The sequence below is a fragment of the Oreochromis niloticus genome, linkage group LG19, assembly GCF_001858045.2.
Source record: "Oreochromis niloticus isolate F11D_XX linkage group LG19, O_niloticus_UMD_NMBU, whole genome shotgun sequence".
In the NCBI taxonomy this organism is placed as follows: domain Eukaryota; kingdom Metazoa; phylum Chordata; class Actinopteri; order Cichliformes; family Cichlidae; genus Oreochromis; species Oreochromis niloticus.
In genome coordinates, this window is record NC_031983.2 from 29,878,613 (window position 1) to 29,895,024 (window position 16,412).

Below are 16,412 nucleotides of genomic sequence, written 5' to 3' on the forward strand. Positions count from 1 at the left end.
TGCTACTGTTCTATCAAAATTTTAAACAAATATCCTCATATGTGGCTCTTATTTTTTTAAAAACAAAAATAAGGTAAAAAAAACCAAACAAATCTGGTAATTCTTTGTTTTTACATTCTTTGGACCCCAATATACCCAAATATCAAAGAGAAATTAAAAATGCATGTTGTGGAAGAGTTCGGGTCTTAGGAGGTTAAAGAAGATCACGTGGTGTTTCACTACTCTGCTGGAGGTCGTGCACATGCTCCCACCTGCCAATAAATAGAATAGAATAGAATAGAATAATCCTTTAATTGTCCCACAAGGGCAAATTTGGTTGTAACAGCAGCCAAAAAGACACATATACAAACAGTACACAGGACACAGAACAGAAACATACACAATTTTTCTTACATATTTACATTAGGGACAATGGTTACTATAAACAGAGTACTGTACAGTTATTAAATTAAATATAAATAACTACAGATAAGAGGCAAACCAGGTTGTAGTGCGAATCGGTTGATTAACTTATTGCAGTTACAGCACAGATGTAAACATCTATGATTGTTGGGAGCAGTCTTGATTGTACAGTCTGACAGCTGCAGGGAGGAAGGACCTGCGGAAACGCTCCTTCATGCATCGAGGATGCAGCAGTCTCTCACTGAAGGAGCTCTGCAGTTCAGCAACATTTCCATGCATGGGGTGGGAGACTCTGTCCATCAGAGATGTTATTTTGGCCAGAGTCCTTCTGTCTCCCACCACCTGCACTGGGTCCAGGGTGCATCCCAGAACAGAGCTGGCCTTCCTGATGAGTTTATCCAACCTCTTCCTCTCAGCTGCCAATAAACTGCTGCTCCAACATACCACACTGTAAAAAATGACAGATGCCACCACAGAGTCATAGAAGGTCTTTAAAAGCGCTCCCTGTACTCCAAATGACCTCAGCCGCCTCAGCAGGTAGAGTCTGCTCTGACCCTTCCTGTAAAGAGCATCAGTGTTGTGGCTCCAGTCCAGTTTATTATTCAGGTGAACACCCAGGTACCTATAAGAGTCCACTCTCTCAATGTCCACCGGTGTCGGTGTGGTGGGTCTGCGTCTCCGGAAGTCCACCACCAACTCCTTGGTTTTCCCGGCGTTGATCAGCAGGTGGTTCTGCTGACACCAGTCAACAAAGTCCAGAGTCCACTGTCTGTACTCTGAGTCGTCCTCACCTGTGATGAGGCCGACTATGGCAGAGTCGTCAGAGAACTTCTGTAGAACTAAAGTGTCTGATTTTAATCGTGTTGAGACCACAAACAGGCAGCGAGCCTCAGCCTGAGCCACAGAGCAGCAGCTGGGACTGAATATTTTATGGATTGATTATTATCTGGTTCATGATCAGCGGATTTATCGACGCTCTGGATCAATAACTGCTTACATGCTGCTGCAGTCCCTCCTCCCGCCAGCAGGGGGAAACCTGCTCTCACCTCAAACAGCACCGGAACCTTCAATCTCTGCGCATGCGCAATGGATGTAAACAAAGCAGCATGGCAGCACGCTGTTTGCAAGGAAGCGATCATCAGTATTGACGATAAACTTAAAGTTATTATCGCTGCTGAGGGGAGGAACTAATCATCGATCGACTGATCGTTAAATCAGTCAGCTGCAGGATGGAGGCAGTGAGGAATCGACTGGCCGAGTGTTCACAGGAGGCTCACGGTGAGGCTCACAGCACCGATCCGAACATTGATCACAGATAGGTGACAGCTTCGGCTCTGGGACTATTTCTTTTGCCACAGAAAGTAGATCCGACTCAGAGCGGCTCACTGCGCATGCTCGTCATCGGGCTGAATGTTTGATGTTTACCTGTTGGGTTGAATTACACACGTGACACACCTGCCCTGCTTTGAGGGGAGGGGTCATAAAAACTACAGACTCTATATAAAAGATGAAGGTTTAAGGCTCAGGACTTTTGCACAGCGAGTACTCCAGACCCGCCTATCAGCAGATTAATAACTAACCAGACGCTCTCTGGCCGTCTGCTTTATGTCACGTGATGCCGTTGTCTTTATGGAGACAGGTGGGGGCGGGGACTCCTGTTGCTGGGCAGACTTTGCTGGATGGGTGGGTAAGGTGTGTTTTTCACTCGTTTCCATGGTTTCAGCTTCTTAAATGTCTCGCTGTGGTGACCCTTTCTGTCCTTACTGGTCTGTGTCGGCTTGTGAACCTGGAATATCGTGACCAATCGCGACAAATGTGGGCGGGGCTTTAGAGTTCTCCAGACTGTCATTACAGGTGTGATCACATAGTTTTACCGAACAAACAGGAAATAAGGTCACATGATTATAATATGAATGATTGATGCTGACATCAGTGCCCCACCCACCCATGTATCTCAGGTGTTTGCTTATCAATCAGCATTGCTGATCACTGATTACTTTTCAGAGCTGTACCTGAACCAATCGGTGCCCTACCTGGATGGGCCACCTGAGTCGCTGCAGTTCCACCGTGACTGGATCGCGCCAAACAAGCCCTGCATCATCCGCAACGCCTTCAGCCACTGGCCAGCCCTGGCCAAGTGGAGCCCTGACTATCTGAGGTAAGCAAGCCCCACCCACCCCTGTCACCATGGTAACAGGTCAGCTCCTGATAACTGAAGTCAGGATTAGTTCATCCAGATAACAGAGAGATATCCAGGAACTGTGGAGCTCGTGCATCATCATTTTCAGGCACTCAGCGCTCCTCCTCAGGTGTAGATGTCACATGATCATTTTCTTCTCTGCAGGCAGAAGGTGGGGTCAAAGGTCATAAGCGTGGCAGTGACTCCGAATGGCTATGCCGATGCGGTAAACGGAGATCGATTCGTGATGCCTGAAGAGAGACAGATGAGCTTCTCCTCTGTTCTTGACATCATCGAGGGGAAGGTGAGACTCCACGCTGCCGTCTGAATGGCCCTGCATGAACGCCGGCTTACTAATAAAGTCCTGATTGAATGTACAGGTGGACAAAGGGGGCGGAGTCTTTTATGTCCAGAGGCAGTGCTCCAACCTGCTGCAGGAGCTCCCCGAGCTCACTGCCGACGTGGAGCCGCACATCGCCTGGATGAGCACGGCACTCGGTGAGCTGTTAGTCTATCCGCGATGTTGCCCAATCAGAGTGTCTCTCACAGATACGCAGAATCCGCAAACGTGCTCATCACAGGAAGTCGAGAGCATCACAATCCAGGCTGTAAAAATGATGTGAGCGTGATGGCGGTGACCTTCACAGGAAGCAGTTTCAGTGCGTTTCCTGTCAGCTTGTCTCTCCATCTCCACCTCTGGGGAGAAAACAGGTCCAGCTCCTTGGCCCTGTGAACTCCATAATTAATCTCAGTGTGTGAAGAGGACTCTCCATTTACATGTACAAACTGGAGTCTATTAGATAGATATGATACAAACCACTGCAGTGCAGTACCTGTAATACCTACAGCATGTTCTAATCGCTCTAATAGGATATTATGGTCGACAGTATCGAATGCAGCACTGAGGTCTAGCAGGACAAGCACAGAGATGAGTCCACTGTCAGAGGCCATAAGAAGATCATTTGTAACCTTCACTAAGAAATTGAATTATTATGATATAATAATAATTATTGAATGAAATTAAAATCAATTACTAAATCAAAAAGCTCAGTGGAACAGATCCAACAGCTTCTGCTTTTATTACTGAGGAAAATAAATCATCATATTACTGTTTAATATCAGCCACAGGAAACAGGAAGTTTCCTGCCCCCCGCCCCCGTTTTTGAATAACACACTGCCTCCATGTTTCTCCTGTTGTCCCTGCCGCAGTAACTCTGTGACCCAGAGGGGGACCCACCCCACAGTTTGTCCACCAGCTGATCTTACTGTTACCCTTGTTTTTTCAGGAAAGTTACCGGACGCTGTGAATTTTTGGCTCGGAGAGGCGAACGCCATCACCTCTAGTGAGACCCATGCCTCTCTCTCTCTCTCTCACACACACACACACACACACACACAAAACCCCGTTCAGCTATCTTAGTGAGGTTCTTCATTGACATAATGGTTTCCCTAACCCTTACCCTAAACCTAACCATAACCTAATTGTAACCCTGACACTAAAACCACATTTTGAGCCTCAAAAATGGCTTTAAATTTGTGAGGACTGGGTTGTGTGTCCTCACAAGTGACTGTTGGTTCTCACAAGTATAGTAGAATGCAGATTTCGGTCCTCACAAAGATAGCTAGAAAGGAACACGAACACACACACACACACACACACACACACACACACACACACACACACACACACACACGTGTCGCAGCGTGCTGATGCGTGTTCCTGTGTTCCAGTGCACAAAGATCACTACGAGAATCTTTACTGCGTCGTCTCTGGAGAGAAACACTTCACCTTGATGCCGCCTACAGACCGCCCCTTCATCCCCTATGGTAACCACGGCAACCACCAGGTCTTCTCTACAGCAATAACCATCCACCTGTGGTAACCATGGTAACTATCTCCACAGGTTTGTACCAACCAGCCGTTTACCATCAGCGAGATGACGGCGAGTTTGAGGTCATCGATCAGAGCGACTCAGAGATGGTGCGTTCAGGCTTTCTTGTACGTCTCAGCACCTCATTTCAAACAGCAGACCTCCATGACTCCCCCTCCCCCTCACAGGTCCCGTGGATCCCTCTGGACCCGTTGAACCCGGACCTGGAGCGGTACCCGCAGTACCGGCGGGCACGGCCGCTCCACTGCAGCGTGAAGTCCGGAGAGATGCTGTACCTGCCGTCGCTGTGGTTCCACCACGTACAGCAGTCACACGGCTGCATCGCAGGTACCTGAACGCACCACGCTGTGTTTCACTTTTCATTGATCAATAAGGGACAGACACGATCAGATCTCACTGAGGCGTTCACACTAAACGTGTCCGCTCCCGTTTCGTCTGCAGTGAACTTCTGGTACGACATGGACTACGACATCAAGTACAACTACTTTCAGCTGCTGGAGGCTCTGTGTGAGGTCACAAGGTCCACGTGACATCACAGCGACAGTGTCACATGGCCACCGTACAATAAAGTTTTGTTCCTGTGGTGTTTGCAGGTTAAATATAGTTTTTCAGAAAATACATTTGACTAAAGCTCCTCACCTTCATCGTTGGAGTTGTCATCAGCAGCTCAGCCACGGTTTCCCACGATTCTTTATTCACTTTGAGAACAATAAACTTTATTGTTCTGTCACTGAAAACTTCATCAATAAAGTTCACCTGGAGTGGATTGATTCCACTTCCCGTTAGTGCCTTTGAACGAGCTGCGGATCAATAAAAATAAAGTCAAACTTTGTGTGAATTTAACGTTTTAATTGCCGACTGAGTTTCTTTCCCTGAACACCCCCTGGATGCTCTTCGAGGTTCAAAAAGTTAAACTCATTCCCGCTCGTGACACACGAGTCAGCGGCGTTTTAGAAACCGCGGCCCTGACAGTAAAAGAATCACAAAAATAAATTCCCCAGAAAACTAAATGATGAGAAAAAGATTAAAATAGAAAACAAATAAAGAAACTTTAAGAATGTCCTGAAACAGAAACAACCTTGTTCTTCCTGTAGGAGCAACTTTGTTTCTACATCTCCGTCTGCCACCTACTTCCTGTCCCGCTGCGCCCCCGGGGGCTGATGGTGCTTTTGCCGCCATGCGTGCATTGGAAGGAAAGACACAGACAGGAAACGATGAGAAAAGCTCTTTATTAAAGCACAGAAAAACGGAGCAGACAAACGACACACTCTAAAACTCTCAATCACCGACTCCACGCTCAAGGCCTCGATTCATCAATGATTATCAATCAGCTGATCGCACAGGAAAAACAAACACTCAAATGTAAACAAACAAGGTGCACAGAGAGGTCGTCGACCCCTGAAGCTCCGCCCACTCACCCATCTCTCAGCCTCCATCAGTCACGTGATCATCAGGAACCTCTGCATCTCAGAATCAAAAAGATGAAGCTTAATAAGCCAATCAGCTGATCGATCAGTAAAGGGATAACAGGGTCGGATAAACCTGCAGAAAGTTCAGGAAGCCAAATTTTATTTTAAAAAAGTCAAAACAAGGACACGCCCACAATCATTCCTGAACAGCTGATTGATCAGCTGGGCCAATCAATCAGACGTAATGATGATCAATAAACTTCTTCTACTGTGATAAAACAAAGTTTCTTTAAAAACTGGTGCATGACCTCAGAGAGAACATTGACCGTGCATCTGTTTTAGGCTCCGCCCCTGAGGGAGGGAGGAGGAGGACAAGTTTGGCCATCCTGATTGGTGCAGACGTGGAGGTGTGTTAGGTGGATTTCCGTCACAGACCTCCGACTAATAGAGTTTAATCTCTTTTAAAAAATACATATTCATAAGTTTTTGACGACAGGAAATGGGACAAGGGGGCGAGATGCGTGATGACCACCTGGTCTGGTCCCACCAATCAAACGCCGCTCAGACGGACAGCTGCTAACTCATATTTTTACTTCTCATCGCTTTGATACTGCTATCAGATAACTCTGTGTGCCCTTATTTTGAAAGTTCAGCTGTTGCTAACCAGTTAGGCCAACTCCTTCCTGTGTAAACCCCCCCCCCAAAAACCTGATTATCGGGTCATACATCTTTGCAAAAACATGAAGCAGTTTACTTATCTTCCCGTTTTCAAATTAAAAGTTGAAGGAAACCCACGTTTAGGAAGTTTTTTTCTGTCGGTGATCGTGATCAATAAAGTTCAGGATTTCGATCCTTTTGATCAATCAATCCCTCTGAGACTCAAATTAGCTCTAATTAAGGAAGTCACATCACAATGGAAGTCAGACGGCTCGCAGCATTATTTTGAAGGTACAGCTCCTGTTTGTAAAACTAGCTAAATGAATAAAGGTTGAATTTGAATAAATACGATCGATAATTCAGCCTCATCAATACGAGATCAGAAACCAGCCAGCGAGGAAGAGTCCTGGGTGAGACTCCTCCTCCAAACCTGATCACTGATCAGTGAGCAATATTGATCTGCAGATCAGAACATGGAGGCTGTGGGGGGAGGGGTGAGCAGCAGGGGGCACCGCGAGGCCAGCGGTCCGCCAGTTGCAGGGAGACGCTCAAACATCTAATCGATCAGCAATCAATAATCATAATCTGTCGGCATCTGACGGAGCGCCGGCCTGCCATTGCATCATGGCTGCAGCAGCTGTTTGTTTATTTACACTGACGAAACGGCTGTTTGTCAGACTCAAGCCCCGCCCACTCGCCCAGATCTTTAACCTAAACATCATCCAGCTCAAAGTTTCGTGGCTTTTTGATTTGTGGGCGTGCCATCCTGCGTGAAAGCGCTCTGATTGGACACTGCTGACATCACACACAAACAGCACAAGCAGCCTCTGCGGCCCGTCACACACTCACAATCAGTCGTCATGGTTACTCCTGCGGTAGATGGGCACGTTAATGCTGTGGAACGCCGGCACCCAGCGGTTGTCATGGAGACCCACATTGCAGCCGGGCGTGTCCCTGCGGGCACCATGGCAACACATCCAGTACCCTGGGCCGTACGGCAGCGCCTGGCAGTACGGCTTGTGGTGCCAGCGGCAAAGCGACACGTCGCCATGCCCGTAACGCTTCTTGCACTGCTTGCAGGGGTCGTCACGGTAACGGGGGTCTGACACCCAGAGCGAGTCAGCGGGCCGTACGCCGTAGTTCTCGATGATGAACTTGAAGTAACTGCAGGCGCACTTGAGCGCGGCGAGGCTCTGCGTCGGCAGGAGCAGGAAGATCTTGACGAGCAGGTGGTGCGGCAGCGCCGTCAGGTACGGCTGCGGCTCCAGTAGCTGCTGCAGCCGCTGACGCTTCTCCAGGAAGCCCTGCGACGCCGACGCACGCCACATCAGAGGCGCCGAGGCAGGGTTGCTAACTATGCCAGCACCCTCAGTTCCTCTCCTCCTAATCTTCTCCGATTGGCTGTCAGGACTGCAGGGGGAGGGCTTAACAGGCTGAAGCACACAGGTGGCTCTGTGGCATGGGGGGCGGGGTGCTGAGTCCGTGGGGGAGGGGGTGGAGTCTTTGTGGTTCTCAGGAGTTGGAGACAAAAACAATAAGCCAGGCACAGGCTCCTCCTCCTCAGACTCAGAGGGCGGGGCCTTAAGGTGTGTCTCTGTTACAGTGTGCTCCCTCTCCACATCTGCAGCCTCCACTGACTTGACCAGCTCACCTAAAAGGGGCGTGGTCAAAGCTGAGGCAGGAAGACAGCTGACTGGTTCCCTGCTCAGACACTGAACTGCAGGTGGTGATGATGGTGATGCAGGCTGGGTGGGGGTGGAGCTGTGACCTGTGGCGGCTGCGAGCAGCACACGCCCCGCTGTCCTCCGCAGGCTGTTGCTGCGCGACAGGTCGCCCTCTGTCCGCCGCCTCAGACACTCAGACTCTAGTCTCGCCACCATGTCTGACACTCGGATGCTTTCTGGCTCCTCCCCCCTGTGCACCGAGCTGTCCCTGAGGTCAGGGGGCAGGGCTCTGGAGAGCATGATGGTGGTGGAGCTCCTCTGGAGAGCGAGCACAGGTTTGGAGTCCAGCTGCTGCTCACTCGCTCTCTGCTCCAGAAACGCCACCATCTCCACCACTGACACCTTCGGCTCCGCCTCCTCTGCTGTCCCCAGCTCTCCGCCACACTGCTGAGCAGAGTCCAGGTGCCGCGGAGCAGGTCTGAGGTCACAAGCCCTCTGATCTTGCTGAAGGTTTTGGGTGTTTCCGGACCGGCGGCGCCGTTTGGCGGTACAGTTTTCATCCCAGCTGCCCTTTGCCTTCACGGCTCGTGACGGGCCCGTCGCGACGCTGTAGTCGGTGCATGGCGCCGGTGCCCTGTCCCTGTTGTTCGCAGCACACTCGCCAGCTCCGGCACCATCTTCTCGTCCCCTCTCTGAAACAAAGATGGCGATCTTCTCGCGGACGTGTCCGGGTTTGATGACGGTCCAGACATCCAGCGGCGCGTCGGCGTCCTCAGCGGCAGTCTGGAACAGTTTGGGCGTGTTGTTCTTGCAGCCTGACAGGTGCCGCAGGGTGGTGCCGGATGGCGTCTTGAGGCAGAGCGTCGTCACGCTGCTGGTAATGGCGTTGGCGGGGCATCGCAGTGTGTTAGTGGAGATTACACTGAATGGGAAGCGGCTGCTGCTCCCATGGTTACCAGTGTACGTCCTCAGCAGCCCCCCCTGCTGGCTCACGAACAGACTGCTCCGCTGTGTCCCCGTCTGAACACCGGATGCATTGAGACGCAGCTCTGAGCGCACGAGCTTCGGGTACGACTTCAGGTGCATGATGGTCCTATGGGGAGGGAGAGAGAAGTCACATGATTAAAACACAACAGAGATATTCATCACTTATCGAAAGACCCCAGGAAGCTCTCAACATGTTTGGCAGTCAGATTATCAAAATAAAAGTCAGTTAGAGGGACTGACTTTTAGTCTGTGGGTGTGTCTCAGATCAGAGGAGGTCAGACACTCTCCGAGGTGACTCAGATATTTCATCACCCGATCGTGGTGTAAACATTTCTCCTCCTCATGAAGAAAGCCTTATCAGTCGCACTGGGACTCAGAGGGAGGGCCACACTGGTTTTACTGGAAAACTTTACCTCTGCTCGTAAAACTGGGACAAGAGGAGGCCCACAGACTTCCTGTTCTTCAGATGAAGGCGGCACCTTTTCGCCTCAGTAATGAACAAACTCCTAAGCGTGTTTATGGCTGCTGTAACTCTCCTTCTTCAAGCGAATAAGAAAAGCTTCTTGCCTTATGATTTTGGGGGGGGGGGGGACAGCTGGGACAGCTGATATGAAGGGGGAAGTCAGCTGCACAGACCAAAAACAAACATGTTCAACTCCCTTTGGCGTGCACACTGCCTCACTGTGGGCGTCCCAGGAACTGCAGGTTTAAACCGGATCATTTTGACTCCTTGGTTCTTCTCTTCTTCAACTGCCCTCCACCTCCTCATGTTTCTTGACCACATGTACTGAGCATGTGCAGAAACACATGTTTTTAACGTTTTGGGTGGTGGATGACATCATGATGAAGACTCAGTGCAGCAGCATTACCTCAGCGCTCAGCTGGGTGCGAGCCCGCAGACACGCCCGCACAGATGTGGAAGAAACCTCAGAGCTTCATGCTCTCGGCCATCAGTCACATGTACTCGCGTGTGAGCGACGTGTTTATTCAGGACACTGATTATGATAATGATCAGTTATTTATTGGAGAGGATAAAACCATCTGCACACACACACACACACACACACACACACACACACACACACACAGAGTGAGAAACTTTCAGTCTAATTTTGTCTGAATGAGTTTAATGAGTCATTTTACTTCACAGGGACGTTTTTTTTAATTTAATGAGGATTTTTTCCTTTTTGAGTGATTTTATTGATTTATTCAGATTTTATTCCGTTCATTTCATTTTTTGTGTTTATTGAACATTTGGGATAAATAAAGTCGATCTCGCTCATTATTAGTTTTCAGTGAAGCCATGTCACCTGACAAACAGTCACATGACCAGCAGAGTTTCCTGTCACGCCTGCATCTCAGCCGTTCAGGGTGCAGCATCATCATCTCCATGAGAACAGCTTTCCCAGCAGATAAAAGCTGTTTTAAAGTGCTTTATAAATCAAGTTGGATAAACCCTGGAAACAGCAGCCGGGCAGTGCAGACAGCTCCGTGTGAAGTGTCCCGTGTGCGCAGAGTTTATATAACCTCGTGAAGCTTACAGAGACGGCTCACAGAGGCAAGACCGACTCGGAGCTTCAGGTTTGCAGGATGACCTCAGTGATGATGTAACCCGTGAAAAAGGCGTGTTTGTACGAACACATAACAGTTACACAACCGTGCTCAGAAACACGAAGCCCGTTTGAACACAGTAGCAGTGAAGTCGACTCGTATCCAATCAGACGCGCATCCACAGCGAGAAGAGCTGCAGAAAGGTTTCTGAGCGAGAGGAGTTTGGTTTCCAGGCCGTCGGCACTGCGCCTGGGAACAATTAGGATTACTCAAACCGCAGCAGGGCGGCCAATCAGAGCCAGGTATAAAACACACTGGGAGCACACGGAGGTCAGAGGTCGCACGCAGGCAGCGAGGGATGAGGCACAGCTGTGTTTCTGAGGTATTCATGTCCCAGTGAGCTCTTTAAAGGTCTTTAGATTCAAAACAGCCGCTCAGTGGTGTTTCAAGATGGCTGCCGAGGTGGACTTTGGTGTGGTGAACACAAACTGATCCAGAATCAGAACCCGGAGCTCTGATCTGTCACACAGCATCTTGGGAGTTGTATTCATGTGTTTCTCTGTGTCACTTTTACACAATGCTAACGGCGTTTACCTCCACTCTGTGTGCTGATTGGCCGGTGGTGGTGCTGGGGGGCGTGGTACTGATTTGAGTGACAGCTCCGCTGATCCTTCAGCTTCACATTTCTCAGACGTTCGCCTTGACTCCTCCCACACAGGAAGCTGAACCAGACGCCGTTTCTCCTGCGCTAATGTCTCCACAGCAGTCAGGATGTGAACGCACACACACACCCTGCAGGAAAAAACAAGCACACACCAACACATCAGTGACTCACACACACACGCACACCTGAGGCCACGGCCCAGGTGTATAATCCTCACACTGTGAGCAGCTCTTCTCTTCAAAATGAAATGAAAACATGTTCTACAACAGCTGGATCAGACATGCAGACTCAGACTGGGAGGACTGGGAGTGAACCAGCAGGGCCAGAAGTCAGTTTACGACACATGGAGCAGCAGTGAGCTCACAGCCTCCAGTAAAAGCTCGCCGTACATCAGAGAAACCTGCAGCTCGCGTCTATAGCGAGACACCAGCTCCTGATACCTGACAGCCAATCAGCTGCCAGCTCTGTCCTCTCTGTCTATATAAGGAGCCGGTCACAGTGTGTTCAGCACACACACACACACAGGCGCACAAACACACACACATACGTGTACATACTGGTGTGTGTGTTTGTGCTGTTGAAGCAGGAAACTGGAAATATTTCAAAATAAAAGCTGAGAGTTTAGTGACCAGCCATTTCTCCTCACAGCTTCATAGCTGATCAATTCCCGCCACATCGTCCCAGCTCAGACGATCTGCAGGTGCTTCCTGCTCCCACCACAGGAAGAGTTCAGGACTGAATGACATGGACCTGCTCACCTGCACAGGTGTGACAGGACTGGGGGTGTCCTGTAGCCTCCTGTTTTCACCTTTTTCTGCTCGACATGTTGGAAGTCGAGCCCAAACATAATTCGATTTTTATTTTTTACCATGAAAAATAAATCCTCTTCTATTTTTGAAATAAAAACCTCTAATACATCATTTTCACAGTGAGCTGAAAAATATTCTTATCATCAAAAATCCTTTTAATGATTTTTGTTGTTAAAAATGAACAAAATTCCTCAGTTCAGACTCGGATTATCAATCAATAATCAATAGCAGAGAATAAAGAGGACGACTTGACTCAGTTCCTTCAAGTGTCAAAGATTCTGATAAGAAATGATTACCGATCAGCTGACTGATTAACCAAACACACACACAGAGGAGCCCGAGCGGGGGTTGGGGTGGAGTGGAGGTATTTCCCTCTTCCTCCCTCTCCTGAAACCACCTCCTGCTGCTGGATCTGCAGCTTCCTTCTCTTTTGTTTGACGTGAACCAATCAGAGACATGGATCCTGATCAGGATCAATACACGAGCCGAGGCAGTCTAAAAAGGGATCGTTTCAAAGCTTCGTTAATGCTGTTGAACCAGATGCTGACTCTGATTAAGGAACACACAGTGAGCGTATGCTGAAGCATTGCAGGCCTCATTATTTACTCTGTGTTAACAGGAGATTATTGATTGTTTGGGGATTTTACGATGATACTTTAGTTTTTTATATTCCACCTTCCCCTGATGGAACACTGATCCAGCAGCCTGAGGCCGTCAGGTGTGATCTGACACGGGTGAAGGTAAAGATAAACAAACACCAACATCTGCCTACGGTTTCATCTCCAAGACATGCTGCCGTCCATTCAGCGGCGTCCTAACTGTGTCCCCGCCTGTCAGATGCCTGTTTCCTTCAGGGTGAGCAGGAGAGCTCAGACATGTGACCTCATTTACTTTTGTAACATTCATGATAATAATCTGAACGACATCTCTAAAAAAAGTCAATTAAAATCCAAATAAATTGTGTCAAACTGCGGTAACTCTGCAGTGTCCTGAGCCTTCAAATTAAAAGCTTCTTTAAATCAGTGATTAATCATTAGCATCTTTAGTGCTGAGTCACTGATCAGGAGCCTAAAACATCCTGTACGAATCACAGAGGTCTGTGTTTCAGGCCACTGATTCTTTTATTTATTTAACCAGGACACCCTTGAGACTAAAGTCCGCTTATAGGCAAGAAAGCACCACATTGACAGGTTATATGAGTGGTCAGGTATAAGACAAACAGAGGAGCGAGCTGCTGAGGAACAAGGTCCTGATGGTTTCTGCAGCAGAGGCTCAAAGTCCTGTGAGGACCCCGAGGATCCTGAAGAGGAGCGAGGATCACAACAACTCTGTTTCAATGAGAAAAGACGGCGTTCACTCACATGCTGTGATCTACACGGGCTGAAGACAGAGACACCAGCTGATAACGTCCACACACAGAGAGATACCCGAGTGTTTGTGGGCTCTGACTCATCTCTGGGTGTGACAGAGTTTAGAGAAAAGTGTGTTTCTAAAGTGATTTTATAACCACCACGAGAACATTAGACCCTGTGAGAGCCACATCTAGCTCAGTCTCAGATCAGACCGGGACAGACCCGGGCCAAACCGTCCGCCAGCTGCTGAGTCTGCACTCTGAGGCTAACAGCTATCAGCTATCAGCCTGTAAACTTCCCACCCTCCGGGGCCTCCGCCCTGCTAACAACGAACATTTATCGGTAACCCAGCTGGGAGCGGCTTGGAGCTCCGCCACACCCGCCGCCATCACCGGGACACTCAGTAAACAAAGTGTCCCGCGCACTGTTTACAAACAAACAACCGAGCTACACGAAAACAAACTTCGCTGCCGCAGCGCTAGTTAGCATGCTACTAGCTGCAGCCGCTCGCTCCTATTAAACACCTGGCTAACAAGCTAGCCTCTGCAGCTAACTAGCGGGGAGCAGAGGAGGACGGAGCGGCACGTCGACACTCCGGAGAACACGGGGGAAGTTGGAGGAGACGTTGCGGGTGGAGGTCGGACCGTTTCCACCGCACACCGACACCCAGCAGCGGCCCCGAGCCACGGACTCTTGGAGAGAAGAGGCCGCGGGTCGCACTGACCTGAGGGAGGAAGCTGAGCCCGTCCGCTGGCAGCGACCGCAGACGGTGCAGTCCTCCGGTCCAGGATGTCCTGACTGTCCGTAGCCCAGCTACTGTCGATGGCTCCGCTTCGCCGGTGCGTGGACCCACTTTTGAACTGTTTAATGCTTAAAGGCAGCACGGAGGTGCGCGCTCCTCACCTAACTTACATAGTAGAGCTCCCGACCGAGCACGCGCACGTCAACCTGCGGCTGTGCGTCATGACGTAGCAGTCATGTCCTGAGCATCAACAACATGTAGGTTCGGTTTTAGCGACACCCAGAGGGCCTTCATCAGTATGGACGGTGATGGCTCAACGGCACGAAGGCAAGGAGGTCCCGGGTTTGAATCCGAGCAGGGTTCTGTGTCTGTGCTAAGCACCTCACAAGAAACGGACCGTGTTTTACATTTTACGTGTTGAGACTGACTCGATGAAAAGCCACGGAGTTCACCCGAAATTACCCAAAAGACCAAAGGTGTACATCCAGAGCAGCAGGTCCGCTGATCACAGCCTGCACACCAAGACAATCTTCTGCAGCTCTCAGTAGAAATGATTGTGAGTGTGATTGTTTTCCCCACACTGAATCATTACACTGATCTTAGGGTTCCCCACCCACTGAATCCACTATGACCCTGACTGTGCACAGTCTGTTTAACTGTGGAGGGAAAGTCACACTGTGTAATCTAGACAACAGAAACTCGTTATTTATTTAAATTCTCTGTCAGTGCGGGTGTCCTACATAACAGATTCAAACTGAGTTCGTACAGAATTACATTGGATTAATATTTGTATTCTCATGTACTAATATTGCTTCATATTATATTAGTACAGCACAAGGTTCAGTTTCCTTTGTAACTGTAGAATTGTCCTTCAAGGAGCCACTTTTTACTTTCTTACTCTGAGTACACGTCAGAGCCGTACTTTTTCAGTTTTACTTCAGTGAAAAAGTTGCTTCAGTACTTCAACTTTTACTGGAGTATTTTTAATCAGAATCAGAATGTCTTTATTGTCATTGTTGCAGGTACAATGAAATTAAAAGCGGTCTCCGATCAGTGCATCATCCATAAAAATATATATATTTTTAAATCTATATGTATTAGAAGTAAAGAGAGTCTGTACTTTTGCCACCTCTGTAAATGACTCAGGTAAACTTAAACTCTTCCTCGGAGCTGTGCTGACACGCTAACTTTAAAGTAATTCTATTTTTTTCGAGTGTATGTAGGAGTACTAGGGACACATTTGTTCCTGAATGTAGCTCTGACAATCCGTCATAGATTTCTTTCTATGTGGAGTTTGCATGTTTTCCCACGTGTCTGCACGGCTTCTCTCCGGTTTCCTCCAACAGTCAGTTCCACACCGCTGGTAGGTGTGAATGTGAATGATTACCCAGGATGGGCTCCAGGCCCCCCTGAATTGGATAAGCTGAAGTAAATGGATGGAAGCAAAATGAATTTATTTAAATGTGAATCCAAAACCTTTGCTTGTAACTAAGCTGCCAGCCTCTGAAGCCATGATGCCATTCTTCCTCTCTGTAGTTGTTATGAAGGGGAAACTTCTCTGGACCAGTTTCTTACATTAGGCTGTAAACATGTTTATTTTAACATGGGAATCTGTAGGGACGACTCACCGCTGGGGCCCCTGCTGGACATTAGAGGAACTGCAGGCTGAAAGTTTCTGTCATGTGATAAATAAAACTGGGTATCATCTGCACAGCAATGAAAAATATGCAGTGTTTTCTAAAAGTGTTGTTCCCAGCACATAACCCTGTGGAGCTCCATGAACAGTTGTTATGTGTAAAAAAACATTCCTTGTTTACGTGAACAAACTTACGGAAGAGGAGGAAACAAAACAGTGTCAGAATTCTGACTTTTTTCTCTGAATTCTGATTAAAAAAAAATACGTCCACACCTTTTTTTCAGTGGCCCTGATCCTCGTCCCTATAAAGTGGATGATTCAGCCACTGCAGTGCATTTCCTGTAACACCAACGCTGTGTTGTAGTCTCTGTTTAAAGCGGCATTAAATGCTGCACTGACATCTCTGTAGTCAGAGGCCATAAGACGGTCTCTGGCAACGCTCACTCACTCCTCTGCAGATGACCCCAG

At 48.7% G+C, this 16,412-nt stretch overlaps 2 protein-coding genes across 2 annotated transcripts; one reads left to right on the forward strand and one right to left on the reverse strand.

Annotated features, from left to right (window-relative positions):
* The first annotated feature begins 1,482 nt into the window (after nucleotides 1–1,482).
* Nucleotides 1,483–5,234, forward strand: jmjd7 (jumonji domain containing 7). The gene is made up of 9 exons (XM_005461918.4): nucleotides 1,483–1,680; nucleotides 2,407–2,560; nucleotides 2,747–2,885; nucleotides 2,962–3,079; nucleotides 3,868–3,924; nucleotides 4,313–4,408; nucleotides 4,486–4,562; nucleotides 4,641–4,800; nucleotides 4,915–5,234. The coding sequence occupies exons 1-9, from the start codon at nucleotides 1,632–1,634 to the stop codon at nucleotides 5,001–5,003; spliced, it is 939 nt and encodes a 312-aa protein (XP_005461975.1). The 5' UTR covers nucleotides 1,483–1,631; the 3' UTR covers nucleotides 5,004–5,234.
* A 739-nt stretch (nucleotides 5,235–5,973) lies between these two features.
* Nucleotides 5,974–14,437, reverse strand: fbxo34 (F-box protein 34). Its single transcript, XM_025900969.1, has 3 exons — nucleotides 14,290–14,437; nucleotides 11,336–11,534; nucleotides 5,974–9,296 (listed from the first exon to the last, which is right to left on the reverse strand). Exon 3 carries the CDS (start codon nucleotides 9,287–9,289, stop codon nucleotides 7,391–7,393), a length of 1,899 nt encoding a protein of 632 aa, XP_025756754.1. The 5' UTR covers nucleotides 9,290–9,296; nucleotides 11,336–11,534; nucleotides 14,290–14,437; the 3' UTR covers nucleotides 5,974–7,390.
* Nucleotides 14,438–16,412: the final 1,975 nt, after the last annotated feature.

What these genes read in the sequence shown, in the direction of transcription:
- jmjd7 (XM_005461918.4), top strand. Translation starts at nt 1,632, where the DNA reads ATGGAGGCAGTGAGGAATCGACTGGCCGAGTGTTCACAGGAGGCTCAC. An exon ending in TTGACATCATCGAGGGGAAG is followed by an intron (nt 2,886 to 2,961) that starts GTGAGACTCCAC and finishes TTGAATGTACAG; the next exon opens with GTGGACAAAGGGGGCGGAGT. An exon ending in GGCGAACGCCATCACCTCTA is followed by an intron (nt 3,925 to 4,312) that starts GTGAGACCCATG and finishes CCTGTGTTCCAG; the next exon opens with TGCACAAAGATCACTACGAG.
- fbxo34 (XM_025900969.1), bottom strand. Translation starts at nt 9,289, where the DNA reads ATGCACCTGAAGTCGTACCCGAAGCTCGTGCGCTCAGAGCTGCGTCTC.